Source organism: Suncus etruscus, chromosome 1 (assembly GCF_024139225.1).
Source record: "Suncus etruscus isolate mSunEtr1 chromosome 1, mSunEtr1.pri.cur, whole genome shotgun sequence".
Classification (NCBI taxonomy): domain Eukaryota; kingdom Metazoa; phylum Chordata; class Mammalia; order Eulipotyphla; family Soricidae; genus Suncus; species Suncus etruscus.
Window position 1 is genome coordinate 98956918 of NC_064848.1, and position 22256 is coordinate 98979173.

Consider the following 22256-nt stretch of genomic DNA (forward strand, 5'->3'; position numbering starts at 1 on the left):
TAAATTTATAGATTTATAATTAAGTAGATTAAAATTTATAAAACTGAAATTGACAGTGAAGTTGTTTGCCTCAAAAGTTTATAGCACTGTCAGCACAGTAGTGTCACAAGAAATCTGATGGGAAAGTTACACAGTAATCTACCAAGCTCAGTAAGTCTAAACAGTCACACTGATGACTCAACTAGCATCAAGCACAGCCCAGTAAATCCTCAGACACTGATTTTAGCAACACTGTTGTGAGATATAACAATTATTTCAAATCAACCCTTGTTGATTTAAGTTTTGATAATTCCTTTTGCTTTTATATTGCAACAAACAAACAATATGAAGTAAATTTGTGTAAGGAGGCAGGCTATAGTTGTAGGTGGGAAATTAGAGACACTGGTGAAGGGAAGGTCACACTGGTGGTGGGATTGGTGTTTGAACATTTAATGCATAACAACTCGGTAAATCATGGTGTTATAATAAAAAATTAAAATACTCTTAAAAAAAAAAAACTGCTGTTTCCCGAGTCCAGAACAGGCAAGGCTGGCTGCTTTAATCCTCTCTTTTAACCAATGAAGTTCAGTAAGAAAAAAGAAAAGCATTCATTTAAGATGGAAAAGAAGAAGTAAAAGTGACTTTTTCAGGGACTGAATATAGGGGCCACATCCAGTGTGCTCAGGGACTACTCTGTTGGGGGCTATATGTAGTAGTGCATGGGTGGTGGTAGGGGAGGAGGTAGGGACTATATGTGGTGCAGTTAAGGGTCCGCCTTAGGCAAAGCAAGTGCCTCAACTCCTGCATGTGTTTGTTAAAGTATCCTTGTAAAACAAAATAAACTTGAATGCGATGATTGTAGACACTCTTATAAAACTGTTTAGAACTGATAGATGAGCCTTGTAAAGGCATCAGGAAGTAGAAGAAATACACAAGGGATGTTTACTAACGGGTAGTAAATATAATTCATTCAGACAATGAATATTAAATGAAGCACTACATCTAGGGATGGGGGTAGAGCTAGAGCTCTTCTACCATGTATGTGGGTTCCATTCTCAATACCACACACACACACACACACAGATTGAAACCATTCTGTTGTTAGTAAACATGTTATATCTCACGGACAAAAGTCTTTATGAGACCCTTTTTCTTTCTTTTTTACTTGGCAAGATGTTTCTAAAATATATGCAGAAAGGAAAATACCTGTAAGTGGAATAACAAAAACAGCTATAAAGTTGAAGAGCCAAGACTTTCTGATACACAATTTGTTTATTAATATACGATATCAGTGTAAGACCAGTGGAATACATCTGTGTAATAGAACAGTATACGAAATTATCCAATCATACATAGGCAGATGAACTTCAATAAAGTACAAAGGGCAGCTCCAGAAGGGATAAGTCCTGTTCTACAAAAAATGCTGGAAAAATTGAATATCCATGTATAAGAAAGCAGACCATCAGTTATGCTTTGTATGTGTTTTTTTTGCAAAGTATTCGTGTGATATACAGGAGCCATGTGAATCATAATTTACATTTTATAATATAAAACTAAAATGATAAATATTGTATTAAAAACAGGAATATCTTTGTAATTTTGAAAAGACAAATTGTTTTAGGATACAGCACCAGAAGCATTTATCCATATTTTATCAACATATTGATGAAGTGAACTCCAAATTAAAACATGTGCTCTTCAAATATACAAAAATTCACATTCTTCACAGTAATACTTCTTTCATTGGATGAATACTGGAAAGGAAGGAAAGAGTTATTCATCAGAGTCCCAGAGGAGCTATCAACAAAGATAATACCCTCAGCATAGCAGAAAGCACAGCAAACCCCAAGAGGAAATGCACCTAAAAAAAGCCCATTGAGTTTCAACAAGAAACAACGGTAACACAGAAGGCTAGATCAGCACCAATCAGCTCAGAAAACCCTCACAAAATGACTTTGATGAGCTGAAAGAAACAACAATACCAGGTCGTGTTAACAAAGCATAAAAAATTTATGAAAACAGCGACCGGAGAGATAGCATGGATGGTAAGGCGTTGCCTTTCATGCAGAAGGTCAATTAGTTTGAATCCCCGGCATCCCATATGGTCTCCTGAGCCTGCCAGGAGCGATTTCTGAGCGTGGAGCCAGGAGTAGCCCCCGAATGCTGCCGGGTGTGACCCAAAACCAAAAAACAAACAAATAAAAAAACCCCAAAATTATGAAAACAGAATGCAAAAACTAATAAGCAGAAATGAAGAGGTTTGTGTATAGCAGATGCTGTTTAAAAGAAAAAACTACAACAACCACTTAATACTAGCTCTGAGTAGCAGTATAACAGAAACTGAAAAAATACCAAAGTGCTCCAAGATGAGATGAAGTTTTGAATATCACTAGATAACAGAAGGTAAGGGGACAGAGTGGTGGCTTGTAAAGGCATCTGCCTTGCCCGCGCTAGCCTAGGACGAACTCACGGTTCAATCCCCCCAGCATCCCATATGTCCCCCAAGCCAGGAGCAACCTCTGAACGCATAGCCAGGAGTAATCCCTGAGGGGTCATCGGGTGTGGCTCACCCACCCCCCTAAAAAAAGAAAGGTAACAAAAATGACTGAAAAGAAATGAATAGCACACCAAAGAACTATGGGCTATGGCATGAGTTCACGAGGAACAGAATCCCTGAAGAACATGAAAATAAACTTGGATGAACAAACAGTAGTTAAATTATAGATCAAAAATTCCCAGAGTTGAGGAATACAAGACACTGAGATTCAAGAAGCATAAAGCATTCCAGCAGAACAGACTCAAATAGGAAGTCTCCAAGACCATTGTGCTCAATATCTAAAGACATAGAATTTTGAAAGCAGCAAGATCAAAAAAAAAAAAAAAAAGGACTTACATGCAAAGGAAATCCCATAAAACTCATAATAGTTTACTAGATGAGAATTTTGAAAGCAGCAAGATCAAAAAAAAAAAAAAAAAAAAAAAAAAAAAAAAAAAAGACTTACATGCAAAGGAAATCCCATAAAAAACTCATAATAGTTTACTAGATGAGATTCTATAAGCTAGAAGAAAAATGACTACAAAAATTCAATAAAATCAACACATCACCAAGAATATTCTATCCAGCTAAATTATCGTTCTGATTTGAAGGAACAATACAGAGTTTTAGGGACAGGCAACAGCTTAAGAAAACTCATAGCCTCAGGGCCCGGAGAGATAGCACGAGCGGCGTTTGCCTTGCAAGCAGCCAATCCAAGGACCAAAGGTGGTTGGTTCGAATCCCGGTGTCCCCATAAGGTCCCCTGTGCCTGCCAGGAGCTATTTCTGAGCAGACAGCCAGGATTAACCACTGAGCAACGCCGGATGTGACCCAAAAACCAAAAAAAAAAAAAAAAAAAAAGAAGCGATGTCCTTAGGCTCAGAGAAATAGTACAATGGGTAGGAAATTTGCATGTGGCCAACCTAGGTTTGATCCACAGCCTATATGGTCCCCCAACTCCCAAAAATGCCTGCCAGGGAGCTATTTCTGAGCAGACAGCCAGGGAGTAACCCCTGAGCACCGCCGGGTGTGGCCCAAAACCAAAAAAAAAAAAGAAACTCATAGCCTCAAAACCAGTTTTTGAAGAAGAAATGAAGAAGGCCTTCTTTAAAAGGCAAGACAAACTCTTTAAGCATCTGACCATTCACTCATGGTGCCTTATGGCTGGCTCTCAGAAATTCCTTCCAAATAAAACAAAATAAATTTGTTTAAGTATAATATATGAGTCAATCATTTTCTCCAAGACCAAATTGCAGAAATGTTAAGAAAACTCAATCTATTGATTTTTTTTACTCCTGTACTAAAAATGAAATGAGACATTAATCTAATATATTCAGGCTAAGAATACTGTATAAGATAGTAGAGAATTCAGGGTTTTGTTATTTTTGGGCCACACCCAGCAACACTCAGGAGTTACTTCTGGGCTCCATGCTCAGAAATCACTCCTGGCAGTCCCTGGGGTGACCATATGGGATGCTGGGGGATTGATCCAGGTCGGTGTGCATGCAAGGCAAATACTTTACCCCACAGTGTTATCTCTCTGGCCACAAGGTTTCAGTCTTTTACAGACTAGACAAATGAAACAGGTACAAATAAAAAATAAGAAAAATAAATGCATTTAGATACAAGGACAGTTTTAAATTTGAAGGATGGAAAATTTTCAAAGTATATTAGTATCTGTTACATCTGAATTATTAAAAAAAAAAAAAAGGCCATCTATAATCTGTACAAAAACCAAGATCTCTATTTCCAGAGGTCTGTTTGAGACAAATGCAAACTGAGCAGAACTTCTGGAAATATAATAAAAAGACCTCTATCCTAGGCTTCCCTACTAGGATTGGTACAAAACCCAAGACCCACCAATTATGAAGACTGACTCAAACAACAGTGATGGAACAGAGCTCTCCTAGAACCATTAAGAAAGACTCTATCCGAGCTTCATACTATGACCTGTGCAAATCCAAATATCTCTAGTTACAGAGCCCGATTTTATCATCCACGAGCTGAGTGGAAAGTTTCTTGGCACCATAAAAAGACCTAGGGGCGTGAAAAACAGCATGTATTGAAGCTTGTAGTTATTCCCATGACAGTATGCTTCAAGGGCAGAGAAACCGTGTATCTCTTAGGCCAAGGGAATTCCCTTTCTAATCTCCCCAATATTTAGTGTGCTTATGCAAAAAAGCAAAAAAAAAAAAAAAAAAGAAAACGGAAGAAACATAATTTTTTTTCTTTTTTCTTTTGAGATCGTGGTTTATAGTTTGGTTGTTGCGTTTATTGCTGTGGTGCTTTTTGGGGTTTTTTGCTTGATTTATTTTGTCATTATATTTTTGTTTTGTTTAGTTTGTTTTCTTATTTGTCTGGTTTTTTTTTTGTCTTTTTTTGACTTTTTGTTATGTTTTTCTTCCTTTTCCCTTTCTTCCTCTTAAATTGATATTTATAACCTCTAGATGGACTCCTCCATTTTTTTTTTTTTTTTTTGCTTTTCTTCCTTCAAATAGAACACATACCTTGAATCATCTTGTTCTGCCTCATAAATAGAGGAGGGGGGAAATGGATGGTACCAAGACCAAACAAGTCATATGAACATTGAGTAGAAATAAAAAAAATGATCAGACTTAAATACCAAATCCAAAGCCAATGACAACAGAATAGGTACCCAATCTACAACAAGCTAGACACAAAGGGAACCACTTTATACTAGAATCCTGGGGGGGAGCATAGGAAGGAGATATGGGATGCATGTTGGGAACAGAGGTGGAGGGAGGACAACACTGGTGGTGGGAATGCCCCCGATTCAATGTCACCATGTACCTAAAAATATTACTGTGAAATATTTGTAATCCACTTTGGCCACAATAAAAATTATTTTTAAAAAAGGCACATTATTTAGTGATCCTTTCTAGCATAGTTTTGTGGGAAAATCAGTGAGACACACAGCTATGAAATCAATTTTCTTCCAATTGTGGTTATATCTAAGTTAATTATACTTACCAAATACTATCCAGTGTAGCAAAAAGAAGTACATTATAACCCAGTCCACTCTGAAATTTCTTGGGGGTCTATTTTCATTACATGAAGAACAATATCCACTCACTTCAGTTCCAAAAATTTCCTAAGAAATTTATTTAAATTATTTTTCATATAGACAAATAAGTACCTTTCTTTCAATACTATCCTGTCACCTGAAACTTACTCCACAGGACACATACAACATTAGGGAAACTGTATTTTAAATAAATTTTAAAAATGTAATCACTATTCTAAAACATATAAAATAAATTATTAACAACTAATCATTTTGAGAGGCATAACGACCCAACAAGTTCAAGGTCAAGAGTTCAAACTCCCAGATACTGCCCTAGCATGCTACAGCAAGCCTGACAGTTCTTCTATTAGAGATTCACAGTGACAAAGGACCTAGAAGATGGCTCACTGACAGGATGGAGCAAGCATGAGGTTGTGAGCTTAACTCCTGAAACCGTGTAGGCAGACCTAGACAATCCTGACTTGACTGCTCCCCAGTGTGGGGGTTCCTAGCAAGGAATGAAACAAACAAGTAAAAACCACATTGAACTAAATACTGAGATTAACAATACTTTAATAATAATGATAATAATAATACTTTAAGATAAATAACCAAACTCTAGTCCTAAAAAAAACACTATGCAACCCTAAGAAAGATGAAATCTTGCAATGCTTTGCAAATTTAATGGACCTAGAGGATAAAGTCAGAAAGAGAAAGACAAAAACCAGTCTAGTTCACTCATTTATGGTAAGCAGGGAAACAAAACCTATTTATTTTTATAACATTTTAGAATGTAAAACAAAGTTCTTGGGGTTCTTTGACCTTTAAAACTGAGGTTAGAAGTCCTGAAGCATAGCATGGCAGGGAGGGCTTTTGCTTTGCACAAGGCCTCCTTGGGTTCGATCCATGGTATCCAATATGGTCTCCCAGACAGCCAGGAGTAATTCCTGAATGCAGAGCCAGGAGTAAACCTCCTGAATATCACCAGCTTTGGTTGTAAGCCTCAAAATCCAATACAAACAAACAAAACAAACAAACAAAATCAGTAAACAAAAAAACCTGATGTTACTAGGGTGAGGGGAAACTGGGGACAGTAGTAGAGGGAAGCTCAGACTGATGGTGGGATTGATGTTGGTACAGTGTTAATATAAGTGGGTAACACTATTATTTTACATCAACTACAATTATAAAAAAATAATACTATTAACTCTTTAAAAGATTAAAACACCAGTATTCGTGTAGGTTTGTGGTAGGGGCTGAAAGATCTAAACCCAGACTAGACAGAGGCATTCATACCTTCCTAGGAAGATGATGCTCACAAAGACCAGATAAGATAAGAAAGATATCAGATTGAATTTCCAAAACAATGGCCTCGTCCTTATCATGAGACTTGCTTATTGTATTTTTAAAGATTGCTGAAATGAAAAATTTAAAGGACATAAGTTACTGGATATTATATCTATTTTGTCTTGAAAAATGTCCCTACAAAATTTTAGACAACTTTGGGATATATGAGGGAGTTTGTGTCATACCCGGCAATTCGCAGTGGCTATTCCTGGCTCTGTGCTCAGTAGTAATGCTGGCAATGCTCAGTGGGTACCATAAGCGGTACTGAAATTGAACCAAGGTCAGTGGTGGACAGGGCATAGCACTTTACCCTCTGGTGCTATCTTTGGCCCAAGGAAAAAAAGCCATTTCCATTGCATAATTACCTAACCACCAGAGAAATGTATTATCTAAATTTTGGTTTGGAGGATGGGCTCCCAAGAAGTGGAAGGATTCTTAGGAGGCCAGAGGACACCCCCCCCACCCCATGAGCTACACAATGCAAGGTCCAGAGGAGGGCTGCTTGGGCCCTCTCATGTCAAAGATAATCTGGGCACCTAGTGGTGCTGGAGCTTCCAGGGCAATGCTCACTGGGGACTATGTGGTACGAGGAAATGAACGTGGATCACACAAATACTAGGCAAGTAGCATAACCACCTGAGCTTAAGTACAGCCAGTAGCCATATATTTGCATAGTATTTCCTATAATATAATTAGTAGAGTGTCACAAAATGATGATCTAACACTCTTGATACTTTACCCAGAAAATAAAACTATTCAATATTACATTAAACTTTTGATATTGAGGGATAGTACAGTAAATAAACACGTGTCTTGAACATTGCTGACCCAGATTTCTTCCCTGGCACCACACAAGGTCTCAAGCACACCAGGAATGCCTGAGCATAGAGCCAGAAGTAAGACCTGAGCACACATCCTCTTCTGATATCTATCCACTTTCAGTCTAAGTCAAATTTTCTGCCCACTTTAATAAAAATTACAAACACCTGAAAACAGTCACTTGTATCTATAGAGATTTCCAATACAACCTGAATTCAAATTGGTTTTCCCTTTAATTTTTAATGCAGGTAAATAAAATCTACTGTTAAAAGATGCACTGGAATAGCAGGAAGGTGTTGGGCTACGTTTCAAAGTAGGACCTTGACTTATCTCTATAGATAGCTGTGAACTGGCATTTCTTAGTTCTGTTATGCTAAATTCCAGGTGAGGATCTGTCTTGAGAGAGGCTAGTTGAGCATGCAGGAGGCTGAATCTAGAGCCATGCTATAGACACAGGGAATATGTTTCATTATTATGAGCATCTTCTAGGAATACAATCTTGCTGGCCTCTGACTTGCTTCTCCCTGCTACATAACTTCATTTTTACCTCCTACTTGGGTGAAGGCTTGCTACTTTCCTATTATGTGTAACAAATTTATGTGTAAGATTTCAAGCAAACTCTCAAATGTTATAAATATCCTTTCACCTGTGCACAACCAAGTTACGCCTTACCTATCAATTGCTGAATTATTCCCTTTTCACAAAGATCACTGTTGATATTGTCATCCTCAAGGTAGACCATGGCTCTTAGAAGTCTTAAAGTATAACGCATCTGAGCAAACTTGCTGCCACGGCCACCCGAACCATGAAAACTGTTACCATGACTAAAGAAGGGATCTGTGGAGAAATTGTTAAAATGTACTATACATCAGGAAAGTAAAAATAATTCAGATATAAAAAACATACATCAAAATAAAAAAACAAAAAACAAAACAAAAAAAAAGAAAAAAGAAAACATACATCAGTTACCACATGTCAAACAAATATTAAGATTTTGTCATATCAACGATAGAGAGAGAAATACAATGCCTGTCTTGAAGACAGGCAGGGGGTGAGGTAGGTAGGATTAAACTGAGTGGGGTTGTGTGCAAGACAAACATCATACTCATTTTATTTGATCTCTCTAGCCCTCAACATAATCTTTTTATTTATTTATTTATTTATTTATTTATTTATTTATTTATTTATTTATTTTTGGTTTTTGGGTCACATCCAGCAGCGCTCAGGGGTTACTCCTGGCTCTATGCTCAGAAATCGCTCCTGGCAGGCACGGGGGACCATATGGGATGCCGGGATTCGAACCACCGACCTTCTGCATGCAAGGCAAATGCCTTACCTTCATGCTATCTCTTCGGCTCACTCAACATAATTTTTTTGTTTGTTTTTGGGCCACACCCGGTGGTGCTCAGGGGTTACACCTGGCTAACTGCTCAGAAATAGCTCCTGGCAGGCATGGGGGACCATATGGGACACCAGGAGTCGAACCAACCACCTTAGCAAGGCTAATGCCACTGTGCTATCTCTCCGGCCCCATAATTTTTAATATATTACTGACATTGCAAAAAGCAGATATAGATAAAAACTATTGTAGTTGTTTTTTTCATTCGTTTTATAAATAACTATAGTCATTTACAAGTATAAATAACAAATGCCTATCATGAACAATCTGGTATATCTGATTTCCACTGAGAACTCTCCTTTGTGACACCACAATCATATAGGATATACCCACATAAAATTTTATTAAAGTCCCTAAAGTGGTCATTAGATACCATGTACAAAGGTAACAGGTTTTCCCTCAAATTTATAAATGTAAAATAGTATAATGTTATTTTAATTTTAATATTTCTACCAATGGGGTCTTTTATGCTCTGTTGAATTTATTTTAAATTTTTTTCTCTTATTTGGCAGACTATTTGTTTTTTACTTCTCCTTAAGCTCATTCATTTTTGAAATGTAAAAGTTCATAATGAAGTTGGAGCTTTAAATATTTTTTTTGTTTATATCAAGTAATTTAATCACACCAACACAGCTGTGAAATACATAAAATGAATTGGATTAGTTCAATGGATCTCAACTGGGAAAATTCTTCAATGTCTGGAAGGAGATACTTCTGACATGAACTAAGCACAAGACAAAATGTTATTAAACATTCTACATTTTACCTTATTCTCAACACCGCAAAAAAGAGGAATGAAACCTTTACAAACTTCATTGCTTTGAAAGGTTGAGAACTCCTAGATAATCATTTTAAACTGTACATCAAAATAACCATTCTCCCACTTTCCACCTAAATATTTTTAATCGAACCATTATGCTATAATTACAAAGTTGTTCATGATTGAGTTCAGTCATACAATGTGCAATGCCTATCTCTTCACCAGTGCACATTTCTCACCACCAACGTCCCATTTTCCCCTGCACTCCCTCGCCCACCTGCCTCTTTTTTTTTTCTTCTCTTTGTCTGTCTTCCCTCCCTTTTAGGCTCCCTGTGAACCTGGATTTTAATTCTTAATCAATCACAAGGTAACAAATGTAAATTTTCTTCAGATTTTAATTAAACAGACATTTCTAAGTCATAGTAAAGATACAACTCTTATTTCTATCGTTTAAGGCTTTGCCTTATATAATTAGTTATCTCCCTTTCTCTCTCCCCCCTTTCTGATGTTGTGGTTTACACTATTGTCAATGAGGGGATGCCATGCATAACAATTATTCCCTTTTAGCAATCAGCTCTTGTCCAGCATGATCATTTCCAACTATCATTGTCATGGTAGTTTCTTTTTTTTTTTTTTTTTTTTTGGTTTTTGGGCCACACCCTGTGACGCTCAGGGGTTACTCCTGGCTATGCGCTCAGAAGTTGCTCCTGGCTTCTTGGGGGACCATATGGGACGCCGGGGGATCGAACCGCGGTCCGTCCTAGGCTAGCGCAGGCAAGGCAGGCACCTTACCTCCAGCGCCACCGCCCGGCCCCATCATGGTAGTTTCTATGTCAGTGCAGTTAGTGCTCTAAATGCACTTACTGCTCTTTGTGGCATGCTTCATATCATGGACTGATGATCTCTTAGCCTTCATCTCTATTGTCTCTAGATTTTATTACCATACTGTCTTTTATTTTTTATTATATTCCACAGGAATACTATTCTAGGGAGACTATTCTATTTCTATCCTCTTCCTCTGACTTATTTCACTGAGAATAATAATATCTATGTCCATCCATGTATAGGCAAATTTCATGACTTCATTTTTTTAACATAGTATTCCATTGTATAGATATACTACAGTTTCTTTAGCCACTCATCTATTGTCGGATAACTGGTTGTTTCCAGAAACCAATTATTGTAATAATGTTGTGATAAACATAGGAGAGTAGAGATCACTTTTGTAATTATATTTTTGTGTTCCTATGGCATATCCTGGAAGTGGTATTGCTGTACCATATGGGAGCTCAATTTCCAGTTTTTTGAGGATTATCCATATTGTTTTCCAGAAAGGCTGGACTAGATGGTGTTCCCACCAGCAGTGAATAAAAATTCCTTGCTTAGATGCCATTCTTAGCAAGGCATGGGGGGTCTTATTTGGTGCCAGAGATTAAATACAGGTATACCCATGAAGACTGGACCTCAGTAGGATGGTAAGAAGCTTGCTGAAGAAGTGGGGTATTATGGGGAGTACAGTGAGGACAAAGAAGGGATCACTGTGACAATAATAAGTGGAAATGATCATTCCAGACAAGAGTTGATTGCTGAAAGGAAGTAAAGTGATTTGATATCCTTTTGGTAACTATTGCAAACTACAAAGCATAAAAGGAAAAAAAGGAATGGGAGAGATGGAGAGAGAGAGGAAGAAGAAAAATAGCTGCCATAGAGGCAGGCTGGAGAGAGAGGCAGGAAGGAAACTGGGGACATTAGTGATAAGAAATGCACACTAAAGAAGAGATAATGTTGGACACTGTATGACTGAAATTCAATCATGAATAGCTTGCAACTGTCTCTCACAATTCAAATTTAAAAACAATTTAAAAAGGGGGGCCAGAGAGATAAGAGTGGGCAAGGTGGTCAACCTGGGTTTGATATGGCATCCTATATGGCACCCTGAGCACCACCACACCACCAGGAGTGTGTTTAAACACAGAGCTGGGAGTAATGCCCATGCACAGCCAGTGTGGCCCAAACAAAACAAAACAAAAATTTTTTTTAAGGAAAGAAAAAAATTACAAGCCTCCTACATGCAAAGTATGTGTTCAGCCTTTTTGAACTCTCTCCAGTTGAAATGCAGCTCTTAAACTCCAAAGAGACAAGACTTGGTGGTGGGAGAAAGAGGCAGGTTGGACACACTATGCGGAGGTCAGGACTTTGTCCTAGCTGTGCTTAGGGATCACTCCTAGTCATGTCCAAGGGGGCATTTATGGTACTGTTTGCTTTGTTTAGTTTTTAGTGAAGCAAGATAGCTTTTATTGGATGAATTTAGAGAGATCTGAACAGGGTAGGAGAGAAAATAAGCATTTAAAAGAGAATATGAGCTTGAAAAGTAAGAAGACAAAGAGACAAGCAAGTGTTGTTCAAGAGAGAATAGAGAACAAGAGAGGACTGAGAGAACAGTTCTAAAAAGTGGGTTTTTAATCTATTGAAGCTAGAGTGGTTGCATACAGGCAAGCATGTTACAACCTGCAGTATCTAAGTGGCCTTTATTTATTTTGAAAATAAAAATACCTATAATAGTAAAAATAGTAAGTAGCATTTAGTAGTCATTTAATATATTCATTAAATTAATAAATAAAATATTGGCAGAATGTAATTTTCATGGCTATATAAGTCTGATACAGATTGGGGGGCACCATACCCCTAATTGCCGAGGGGAACCATGTGCATCAACTTTAGTTCTCTGACATGCACTCCAGCATTCTGAGTTATCTCTCAGGCTCCTAATATAGATATTTAAATCAGATTACCAAAAATACCTTTAACTTAGAAGGCATCAACAATAGTTATACATTTATGTCTGATTTTAAATAAAATCTATCTCAGGGCTTTTCCATATAACAGTTTGCAAATATATAAAAGTCAGAGGGAGACATTCTTTTTATTTTATTTTTGTTGCTTTCATTTTATTTCTATGCACATATTGCGTTCTGTTGAGACTAAACTTTTGACGGAATCTTGAAGTTTTACTCACCTTCACTGTCACACCATTCAAGAAATGCAAGAACTCGAACATTTCCTTGGCATAGCATATATTCTTCTATTAATAAAGGAGCCACAGATGACAAAGTGGCAATTGCATGCAACTGTAATTCTTCATATTGTGTGGCAGACCATTCAATTATTTTGAGTTTCTCTGGTTTTTTAACATAGGTGAACAAAGCCAGAATAACTTTGCCTTCAACTAATAACTATGGGGGAAAAAAGGTACTTTGTTAGGGGCATAGTTAAATAATTTCATTTAATTAAAATTTTTTTGCAGTATTACTTATCATTTCAAAATACTCTTATAGTTTCCAAACTAACAAAAAAGCATATAAACAAACAAAGCAACTCAATGTAACACCTGGTTCTGCTCTCCTTTTCTTGATTATCATTTTAATAGGTTTTTAATATATTTTAATATAATACTCCATTGTTTTTCATATTTTATTCATAATTCTTTGGTATTAAGCTAAATTTAGGTATTATAGAATATACATATATTTCCATTTAAAATTGTTATCATAAAAATAAAACTATTATCATATATTAGTTTTGTGTATATAACTATTTTTTCCACTTTTTGGGCCATATCTGGTGACGCTCAGGGATTAATTGTGGCTCAGAAATTGCTCCTGGCTTGTGGTACCAAATGGGATGCTGGGGGATCAAACCATGGCCTGTCCTAGGTTAATGCATGCAAAGCAAATGCCCTACCGTTTGTGCCACTGCTACAGCCCATATATAACAAAATTTGATATTTTATATGTTGAGAACATTATAAGACTATTTCCATCTATTTTTAAATCTTTTTCAAATTCTATATAGTCTTAGTACTTATTAACTCCATATTATATACAATGTGCTCATGATTATTTTTTGGGGGGGGGTCACACCCGGCAGTGCTCAGGGGTTACTCCTGGATCTAGGCTCAGAAATCACCCCTGGCAGGCATAGGGGACCATATGAGATGCCAAGATTCGAACCACTGTCCTTCTACATGCAAGGCAAACGCCTTACCTCCATGTTATCTCTCTGGCCCCCATGATTACTTTTTATTATATTTATTTTATAACTGAAGATGTATACCTCTTGATCTATTTCATCCATTTCATTCATCTCCAACTCTCCCATTCCTGGGAACTATAAAATGCCAGTCTGTGCTGTATCTACATATTGTTTTCTTACTGTTTTGCCTTTTAGATTTCAGATATAAGTAAAGTCATTACATGGCATTTGTAGTTTCTTTTCAAGTTTATTTCACTTATTCAACCACCATGTACACTTATAATTTCAAATAGCAAGATATCATTCTTTTTTTTATGACTGTACAGTATTCTATTGTATAGATATATTAATTCATCTTTTTCTATATATCCATTCATCTATCAAAAATACTTAGGCTGTTTGCATGTCTTGGCTTCTGTGAATTATAAGTATATTATAAATTATAAATATACTTGTAGAATAAATTACACTGAACAAAGGAGGAGCATAAATATGCACATATATATGTATAATATCTTTTAAACTAGTTTTATGTCCTTTGAATACAGATCCAGAAATGGAATTTCTAAATCATATAATAATTCTATTTTAATTTTGGGGGGGGAATTTTGGCCACTCCTGGCAGCAGCGACCTCTGAGCATAAAGTTGGAGTAAGCCCTGAGCACACTGGGTGTGGCCCCCCCAAAGAGCAAATGGCAAATGTTTGGGTGTTTGTTTCTTGGTGTTTTGTTTGGAGGACACACTCAACGATGCTCAGGGATTACTATTGGCTCTGCACTCAGAAATCACTTCTGGCAGGCTCAGCGGACTATATGGGTTGCACTGAACTACATTCTCCTTGGAGCTTAAAACATTTATTTGTGGTGCTGGAACAAAGTATTATACAGTGGGTAGGGCACTTGGCTTGAACTCAGCTGACATGTGTTTGATCCATGAGATTTCCCCCCATATGGTCTGCCAACCATTGCCAGAAATAATTTTCTGAGAGCAGAGCCAGGAGTAATTCCTGAGCATCACTGAGTGTGGCCCCCAAACAAAACACCAAGAAACAAACACCCAAACATTTGCTCTTTGTGGGGTGCCACAGCCAGTGTGCTCAGGACTTACTCCAACTTTATGCTCAGGGATAACTGCTGACAGGATATGTACATCAAGGATTGAACCTACAAGCCGGAGAAATAGCTTAGTGACAGGGTGTTTGCCTTGCATGCAGTCGATTCAGGATTGGCAATGGTTTGAATCCAGGCATCCCATATGGTTGCCTGTGCCTGCCAGGTGAGATTTCTGAGTGCAAAGCCAGGAGTAAAACCTAAGTGCCACCGGGTGTGACCCAAAAAATCAAAACAAAACAAAACAAAAAAAGATTGAACTTCGGTTAGCAATATGAAAATGCAAGTGCCCTACTTGTTTATACTAGCACTCTGGCCTTTGGAGATTAAAAATATTTGGGGACAAAAATAAAGTTTACTTACCACAGCTAACTGTCAAAAATAATGAAACATCAAAATATATGTTTTGTCATCTGGAGAGCTAGGACAGCAGATAAAGTACTTAGCTTGCACACAGCCAACCCAGGTTTGATCCCAGGTATCCTATATGGTAGGTACCCTGAGCCTTTCTGGGCAGTTTTTGAATGCAAAGCTAGGAGTATCCTTGAACACTTCTGCATATGTCTCCCCCAAATAATACACACACATAACATATATACTGGAGTATAAACTGAGTTTTTCCGGCACAAAATTTGTGCCGAAAACCCCGAACTCAGGTCATACAGGTAATTTGATTTGGTGTGCATGCACCGAATCAAATGCACTTATTCTCCCACCAGTCGTCTTCTGCCCTCTGCTGGAGGGGTCGGTGCTTCAGCTCAGTCCACAAGTCGCGGCTGAAGAAGTAGGCAACTGAACTGAAGTGTATGCAGCTGAACTATTTAACCCACAATATTCTGTGCTTTCTATGAGACTGACAGCATGATGATGATATCTGCAAACTCAGAGATGATGACAATGTCTATGCTGATACCCTCCCATCAGATACAGCTGAAGCTCTGTTTGGACATACAGATGAGGAAGAGGAGGAATCCAGTTTCAAAGGATTTTAACCTTTGTGATTTAGCTTAATTACCTGTTAAACTATGGTTTTCTGCACTTTATTTAAAGTTTTAAAGTTATTGTTGCTAGTTTACAGTTTTCCTTTAGCAATAAATATTGAAAAACACTTAACCTACTGATTCCTCAATTATTGTAATTGTTTGGGGTATATATTTTTATTTTTGAAATGTATAAGTGGCTACTGCATTTTCCACCTCGGCTTATACTCGAGTCACTAAGTTTTCCCAGTTTTTAGGGTAAAATTAGAGGGGTTGGCTTATACTTGTGTCGGATTATACTCGACTGTATATGGTATATTTTTTCTACCACATTATACTTCAGAAAGTCTTCAACTTAGTCTCACACAGTATGAATATGGACAGAAGTATTATGACCTCCCTTTGTAGGAGGAGGAAACAACGCTCAAAAAGTTGAGGTGCTTTTGACAAGGCCACATAGCTAGTAAGTTCTATGAAAAAGAGAAATTTAGCTCCTTTGTTCTTCAAATTACATCAAACTGTTTGAAGGAAATAAAATATTTAGATAAACTAATGGATGGAGGCTTGAGCAGGAAGTAAGGTGCAGCTGATCTGGGTTCCATCCCCAGGATCCCATATGCTCCCCCAAACACTACTTACTATGAGTAATTCCTGAGTGCAAGTCTGGTGGGAAAGAGATTAATTCTTCCAGCATTAAATCATCCCATTTACTACAATTAGATAAAGTATAGGCTGGGTATATTACATATATATTAGACCTATTGATCTTAGCTATCATTCAATTGTAATATTATTATAATTATATATGTAAGCAAATATCTAATGTTCTCCTGCTTTTTTTTTGGTTTATATGGTTGAAATTTAACTTAAATTTAATGTTGGACCAGATAATAGTAAAGTGATTAAGTCTCACATGTGACTGATCTGGGTTCTATTTCTGATACTATATACTGTACCCTGAGCATCACCAGAAGTGATCCCTGGGCAGAAAGCCATGAGTAAATCGTGAAATTCACCAGATAGCTCCCATTCCTCCCTCCAAATTTAGGTATGTTCACTGCTTATTATCAGAGAAACAAAAGAAAACTTCAAGACTTGAAAGTCCTGCCAGTTAGAAATTATTACTTTCTATGATAAGTATTCAATTATGATAGCTTTTCTGCAATAATTAAAGAGCCATAATAAGAAAAATTGGATGATGTCAAATTTTGCTTTGATTACTCTTTTTTTTTATTTTTGGTTTTTGGGTCACACCCGGCAGTTCTCAGGGGTTATTCCTGGCTCTATGCTCAGTAATTGCCCCTGGCAGGCTTGAGGGACCATATGGGATGCCCGGATTCGAACCACCGTCCTTCTGCAATGCAAGGCAAATGCCTTACCTCCATGTTCTCTCTCTGGCCCCAGATTACTATTTACCTGTACAGTAGATAAGTCTTTACATAAGATCACAATTATATTGAACAGCAATTTCTTCAACTCAAAATCTTCATAGGAATTAGAAAGCTTAAGACCTTTTACCAAAGGATGTTGACTTTTAACTGTGAGGGAGAAAAAAAAAGACAAAATAAGGGCTGGAGAGATAGCACAACAGTAGAGCATTTGCTTTGCATGTGGCTGACCCAGGATGGGTTGGGTTCAATTCCTGGCATCCCATATGGTCCCCTAAGCCTGCCAGGAGCAATTTCTGAGCATGGAGCCAGGAGTATCTCCTGAGTGCCGCCATATGTGGCCCCAAAACAAAACAAAACAAAAAAACAAACAAAAAAAGAAAGACAAAATAAAAGCAAAAATAGGGGCTGGAGAGAGCCAGTGGGTATGGTGCTTGCCTTGCATGCAGCTGACCTGGGTGTGACTACTAGTTGTTCCATATGGTCCCCCAAGCACCACCAGTAGTGAATCCTAAATGCTGAACCAGTAAGCAGTCCTGAGTACTAATGGGTATGGTCCAAAAACCAAAAAAGAAAAAATAAGTAGGGGCCGAGCGGTGGCGCTAAAGGTAAGGTGCCTGCCTTGCCTGCGCTAGCCTTGGACAGACCGCGGTTCCATCCCCGGGTGCCCCATATGGTCCCCCAAGCCAGGAGCAACTTCTGAGCACATAGCCAGGAGTAACCCCTGAGCGTTACCGGGTGTAGCCCAAAAACCAAAAAAAAAGAAAAAATAAGTAAAAACGAATATAATGCAAAAATAATCAAAATACTAAATGTTTATGAGTTTTTACCTTCATTAAAAGTTGCAAATAGTACCAAGTCCTTGGTAAAGCCACTTTCCTAATATAAAGAAAAATACATAAAAAATTATTTATTTGGTAGAAATTAAAATATAGATGATATTTATACCTATTATTTAAATATGTTAACCATATTTCTCTCATTTTACCTGTTTGGATTCTGAACTCACTAATACTAGTGAAAGCAGGATAAAGTACATGGAGGTAGGGACAGCTCAGTGGGAGAGTGCTTGCCATACATTGAGGTCGTCAGGCCCTAGAACTGATCCCCTATGCTTCCATATATGCCAAATGCAATCCAAGCAGCATTATAGTTTGTGATCCCTGGTGCCATAATGAATGTGCGATCTTTGCTGCACCACAACCAGACTGTGTGGCACACCAACCAAATGTGTCTAACCCCAGTCATGACAAAAATAACAAAGGAAAGAGAAGGGAATGGAAAAACACACAGGCAAAACAAAAACAAAAACAAAAACAAAAACAAAAAAACAGAAAAGCACACAGGCACACATAAATATGTAGAAGATAAAATTCCCACAGTTGTAGTTCACAAGTAGAATAAATACAAAGAAAATCACACCTTGACACATCTTCACAAAACCCCAAAACATAGAAAAACCAAAAACCAAAACAAAGATAGAGTTAAAGTCTTAAAAACAGTCATAGAAATCAGTCAAGTGGTACATAAGTACATAGAAGAACATTTTTTCCTTCAAATCAGTGTTGACATAAGCATTTTAGACTTGCAGTGCTATGCACTGTGCCTACCCCAAAAGTGTCACTATCCTTATTTTTCATTAGAAATAAAGAAAAATTCAACCTAAAATTTCAGAGTCTGTGAATAGGTATTTCAAAAAATTCCGAAAAATTAAAAGACATTTTAAAACAGAATAAAACAAGAATGTGTGTTGTCAGTGGCCAGTGTATCCATGTTATTAGAAATGATAAAAGGGGGCAGGAGGGCTAGAACAACAATTAAGGTGTTTGTTTGCCTTACATACTGCTCACCCGGGTTTTATCCCTGATGTCCCATATAGTCCCTAAGCACAGTCAAGAGTAATTCCTGAGTGAAGAGCCAAGAGTAACTCTGAGTACTGCCAGATGTGGTTCAAGTTGTCACCACTCAAAAACAAAAGAAAAAAATGGTGACAGTTTCTCTGGGGAAGAAATAATACCAGAGAGAAACTTATCAATAAAGAAAGAAGTTGATCCTACTGCTAAATAACCAAATCAGAAACTCTGAGGAGGAATTTTGAGGTTTCCAAAGAAATGTAAAGACAAACTGGCAGTCCAGGAAGTATTTTGGGGGGCCTCATGACACTATGACATGACCCAGCGTTAAAGTCCATAAATATTATATCATGCTTATCATTCCTTCTCCACAGATGCACTACTTCTACAACTAAAATGCATACCATTAGAATGAATGGCATTGTAACTAATACTTACAATCATTGGTGCTGCAGGATTTTGAGCTATAATTGTAGTGATCACTAGTATATCATTTCTAAGTTGGCGATCATAATGACTAAAACCTCTCATAAAAAGATTTTTAAATACTTCCTTCAAAGCCCTAGAAAGTAAAAATATTAGTTTAAAAACTTCCTCTGAAAATAATATTTAAGTGCCCATCAACAACGTATCTTCCTTTTTATTTTAAGTTATTCATTTCAATGTATTTCCAATTTCTTCCACATTTCCAAATTCTTTGGTAAGAATTAAATAACACAATTGACACAAGGTCAGTACTCGCTAAAATAAAAATTCAGTCATACTACTTTTCTTTTGAAAAGTTTCAGTCTTTCAAGGCTTCTTCTAGCTCTTTGGTCAGGGATAACTGTTGATGGTACTGAGGAAAGGGGCTTGAACAGGGGTCAGCTGCATGCAACACAGGTGTTGAGCTAGAAACCTTATAGTATCTCTCTAGCCCAAGGGATTCAGTCTTTCACATTGAATCTTATGAGGCCAGATCAATAATACAGCAAATAGGAAATTTGCCTTACACATAGCTGACCTGGGTTGCATCTCCAGGCCCTATATGGACCCTTAAGCCTGACAGAAGTGAACCCTGAGCACAGAGCCAGGAATAAGCACTGAATACTATATATATGGCTAAAAAAGCCAAAACCTCACATTTAGTGCTGTGATGCTGCCTTAAGATTCATTTTAGCCACTAAGTTTTCTTTTTCACTAGTTATTCTCTTTGAAACAGGCTAATGGAAAATATCAGACTACACAAGATAACCAGGGACAAAATTTAATGCCTTTTTTTTTAAGCTTCCAGAATATTTCAGATTGAGGGTAAATTTTTCTCTTCTTTTAATTTTGGGTTGTGAGGATATAAAACTCTGGCCTTTGGTATCACTACACAGCACTTTCAAATGAAACCAACACTGTGGAAGACAGTTCAGAGAGATGAAGAGGCCCAAGGCACTGAAATCTACTAAGCTATAAACTCAGCTGCAAGTGAAAAGTTTTATTCCTGATTTATATTACATGAGTTTATGAATTTCCTGTTTGACTTTAGTTATGTTGGAGTTCACTTTCAAACAAAAATGTACTGATTAACCCCTTTTCAAAAGAACATGTATCAGGTTGCAATAATCTTTTCTGGCATATGAATGTTTTGTTTTAGTTGCCCATTTACTTGTTCTTTCCTAACATAAGGCACATTCCATGAAAGCAGAGATCATTTTATTTGTACAACTTATTAAAAAAGTTAACATGTATGGATTCGGAGCAATGGCACAGTAGGCAGGGCATTTGCCTTGCATGCAGCCAATCTGATTTCGATCCCGGCATTCCATATCATACATTCCCCCGAGCACTGCCAGGAATGACCCCTGAGCAAAGCCAGAAGTAACAATTGAACACCACCAGGTGTGGCCCCAAAACCAAAACAAAACAAAGGAGCACGTAATTTAAAGGTTCATCCCATCTTAGTGCAAGAGCAAAGCAGGTAAGGTGTTTACCTTGCACGTGGCTGACCCAGATTCAATCCCTAGCATCCCATAGGGTCCCACAGCCTGCCAGGAGTGATTTCTGAGCTCAGAGCCAGGAGTAACTACTGAGCGCCACTGGGTATGACACCAAAACAAACGAACAGAAAAACAAAATTCTTCCACATTAAAAAAAAATGCCTTTCTGTATACATTTCTTTCTTTCTTTCTTTTCTTTCTTCTTTCTTTCTTTCTTTCTTTCTTTCTTTCTTTCTTTCTTTCTTTCTTTCTTTCTTTCTTTCTTTCTTTCTTTCTTTCTTTCTTTCTTTCTTTCTTTCTTTCTTTCTTTCTTTCTTTCTTTCTTTCTTTCTTTCTTTCTCTCTCTCTCTCTCTCTCTCTCTCTCTCTCTCTCTCTCTCCTTCCTTCCTTCCTTCCTTCCTTCCTTCCTTCCTCCTTCCTTCCTTCCTTCCTTCCTTCCTTCCTTCCTTCCTTCCTTCCTTCCTTCCTTCCTTCCTTCCTTCCTTCCTTCCTTCCTTCCTTCCTTTCTTTCTTTCTTTCTTTCTTTCTTTCTTTCTTTCTTTCCTCCCTCCCTCCCTCCCTCCCTCCCCCTTCCTTCCTTCCTTCCTTCCTTCCTTCCTTCCTTCCTTCCTTCCTTCCTTCCTTCCTTCCTTCCTTCCTTCCTTCCTTCCTTCTTTCTTTCTTTCTTTTCTTTTCTTTTCTTTCTTTTTTTCTTTTTTCTTTTTTTTGAGTCATACCTGGCAGCACTCAGGGGTCACTCCTGGCTCTATGCTCAGAAATCGCTCCTGGTTGGGGCTGAAGAGTTAGCATGGAGGTGGAGTGTTTGCCTTGCATGCAGAAGGATGGTAGTTTGAATCCCAGCATCCCATGTGGTCCCCCAAGCCTGCCAGGAAGGATTTCTGAATGTAGAGCCAGGAGTAGCCCCTGAGCGCTGGCGGGTGCGACCCAAAAACCAAAACCAAAATAAAACAAAAAAACAAACAAACAAAAAGAGAAATTGCTACTGGCAGACTCAGGGAACCATATGAAATGCCAGGATTCGGGGCCGGGAAGGTGGCGCTAGAGGTAAGGTGTCTGCCTTG

General features: G+C 37.7%; 1 protein-coding gene across 1 annotated transcript in view; it reads right to left on the reverse strand.

Moving 5' to 3' along the window:
* The window catches only part of CFAP69 (cilia and flagella associated protein 69), a 69421-nt gene that overhangs the window by 15661 nt on the left and 31504 nt on the right, over positions 1 to 22256 (reverse strand). Inside the window, 9 exon segments of the mRNA XM_049768902.1 lie at positions 5507 to 5571; positions 5573 to 5605; positions 5607 to 5627; positions 6837 to 6955; positions 8379 to 8543; positions 12882 to 13098; positions 17404 to 17525; positions 18206 to 18254; positions 19667 to 19790. Of these exon segments, the coding sequence (XP_049624859.1) occupies positions 5507 to 5571; positions 5573 to 5605; positions 5607 to 5627; positions 6837 to 6955; positions 8379 to 8543; positions 12882 to 13098; positions 17404 to 17525; positions 18206 to 18254; positions 19667 to 19790 (915 nt within the window).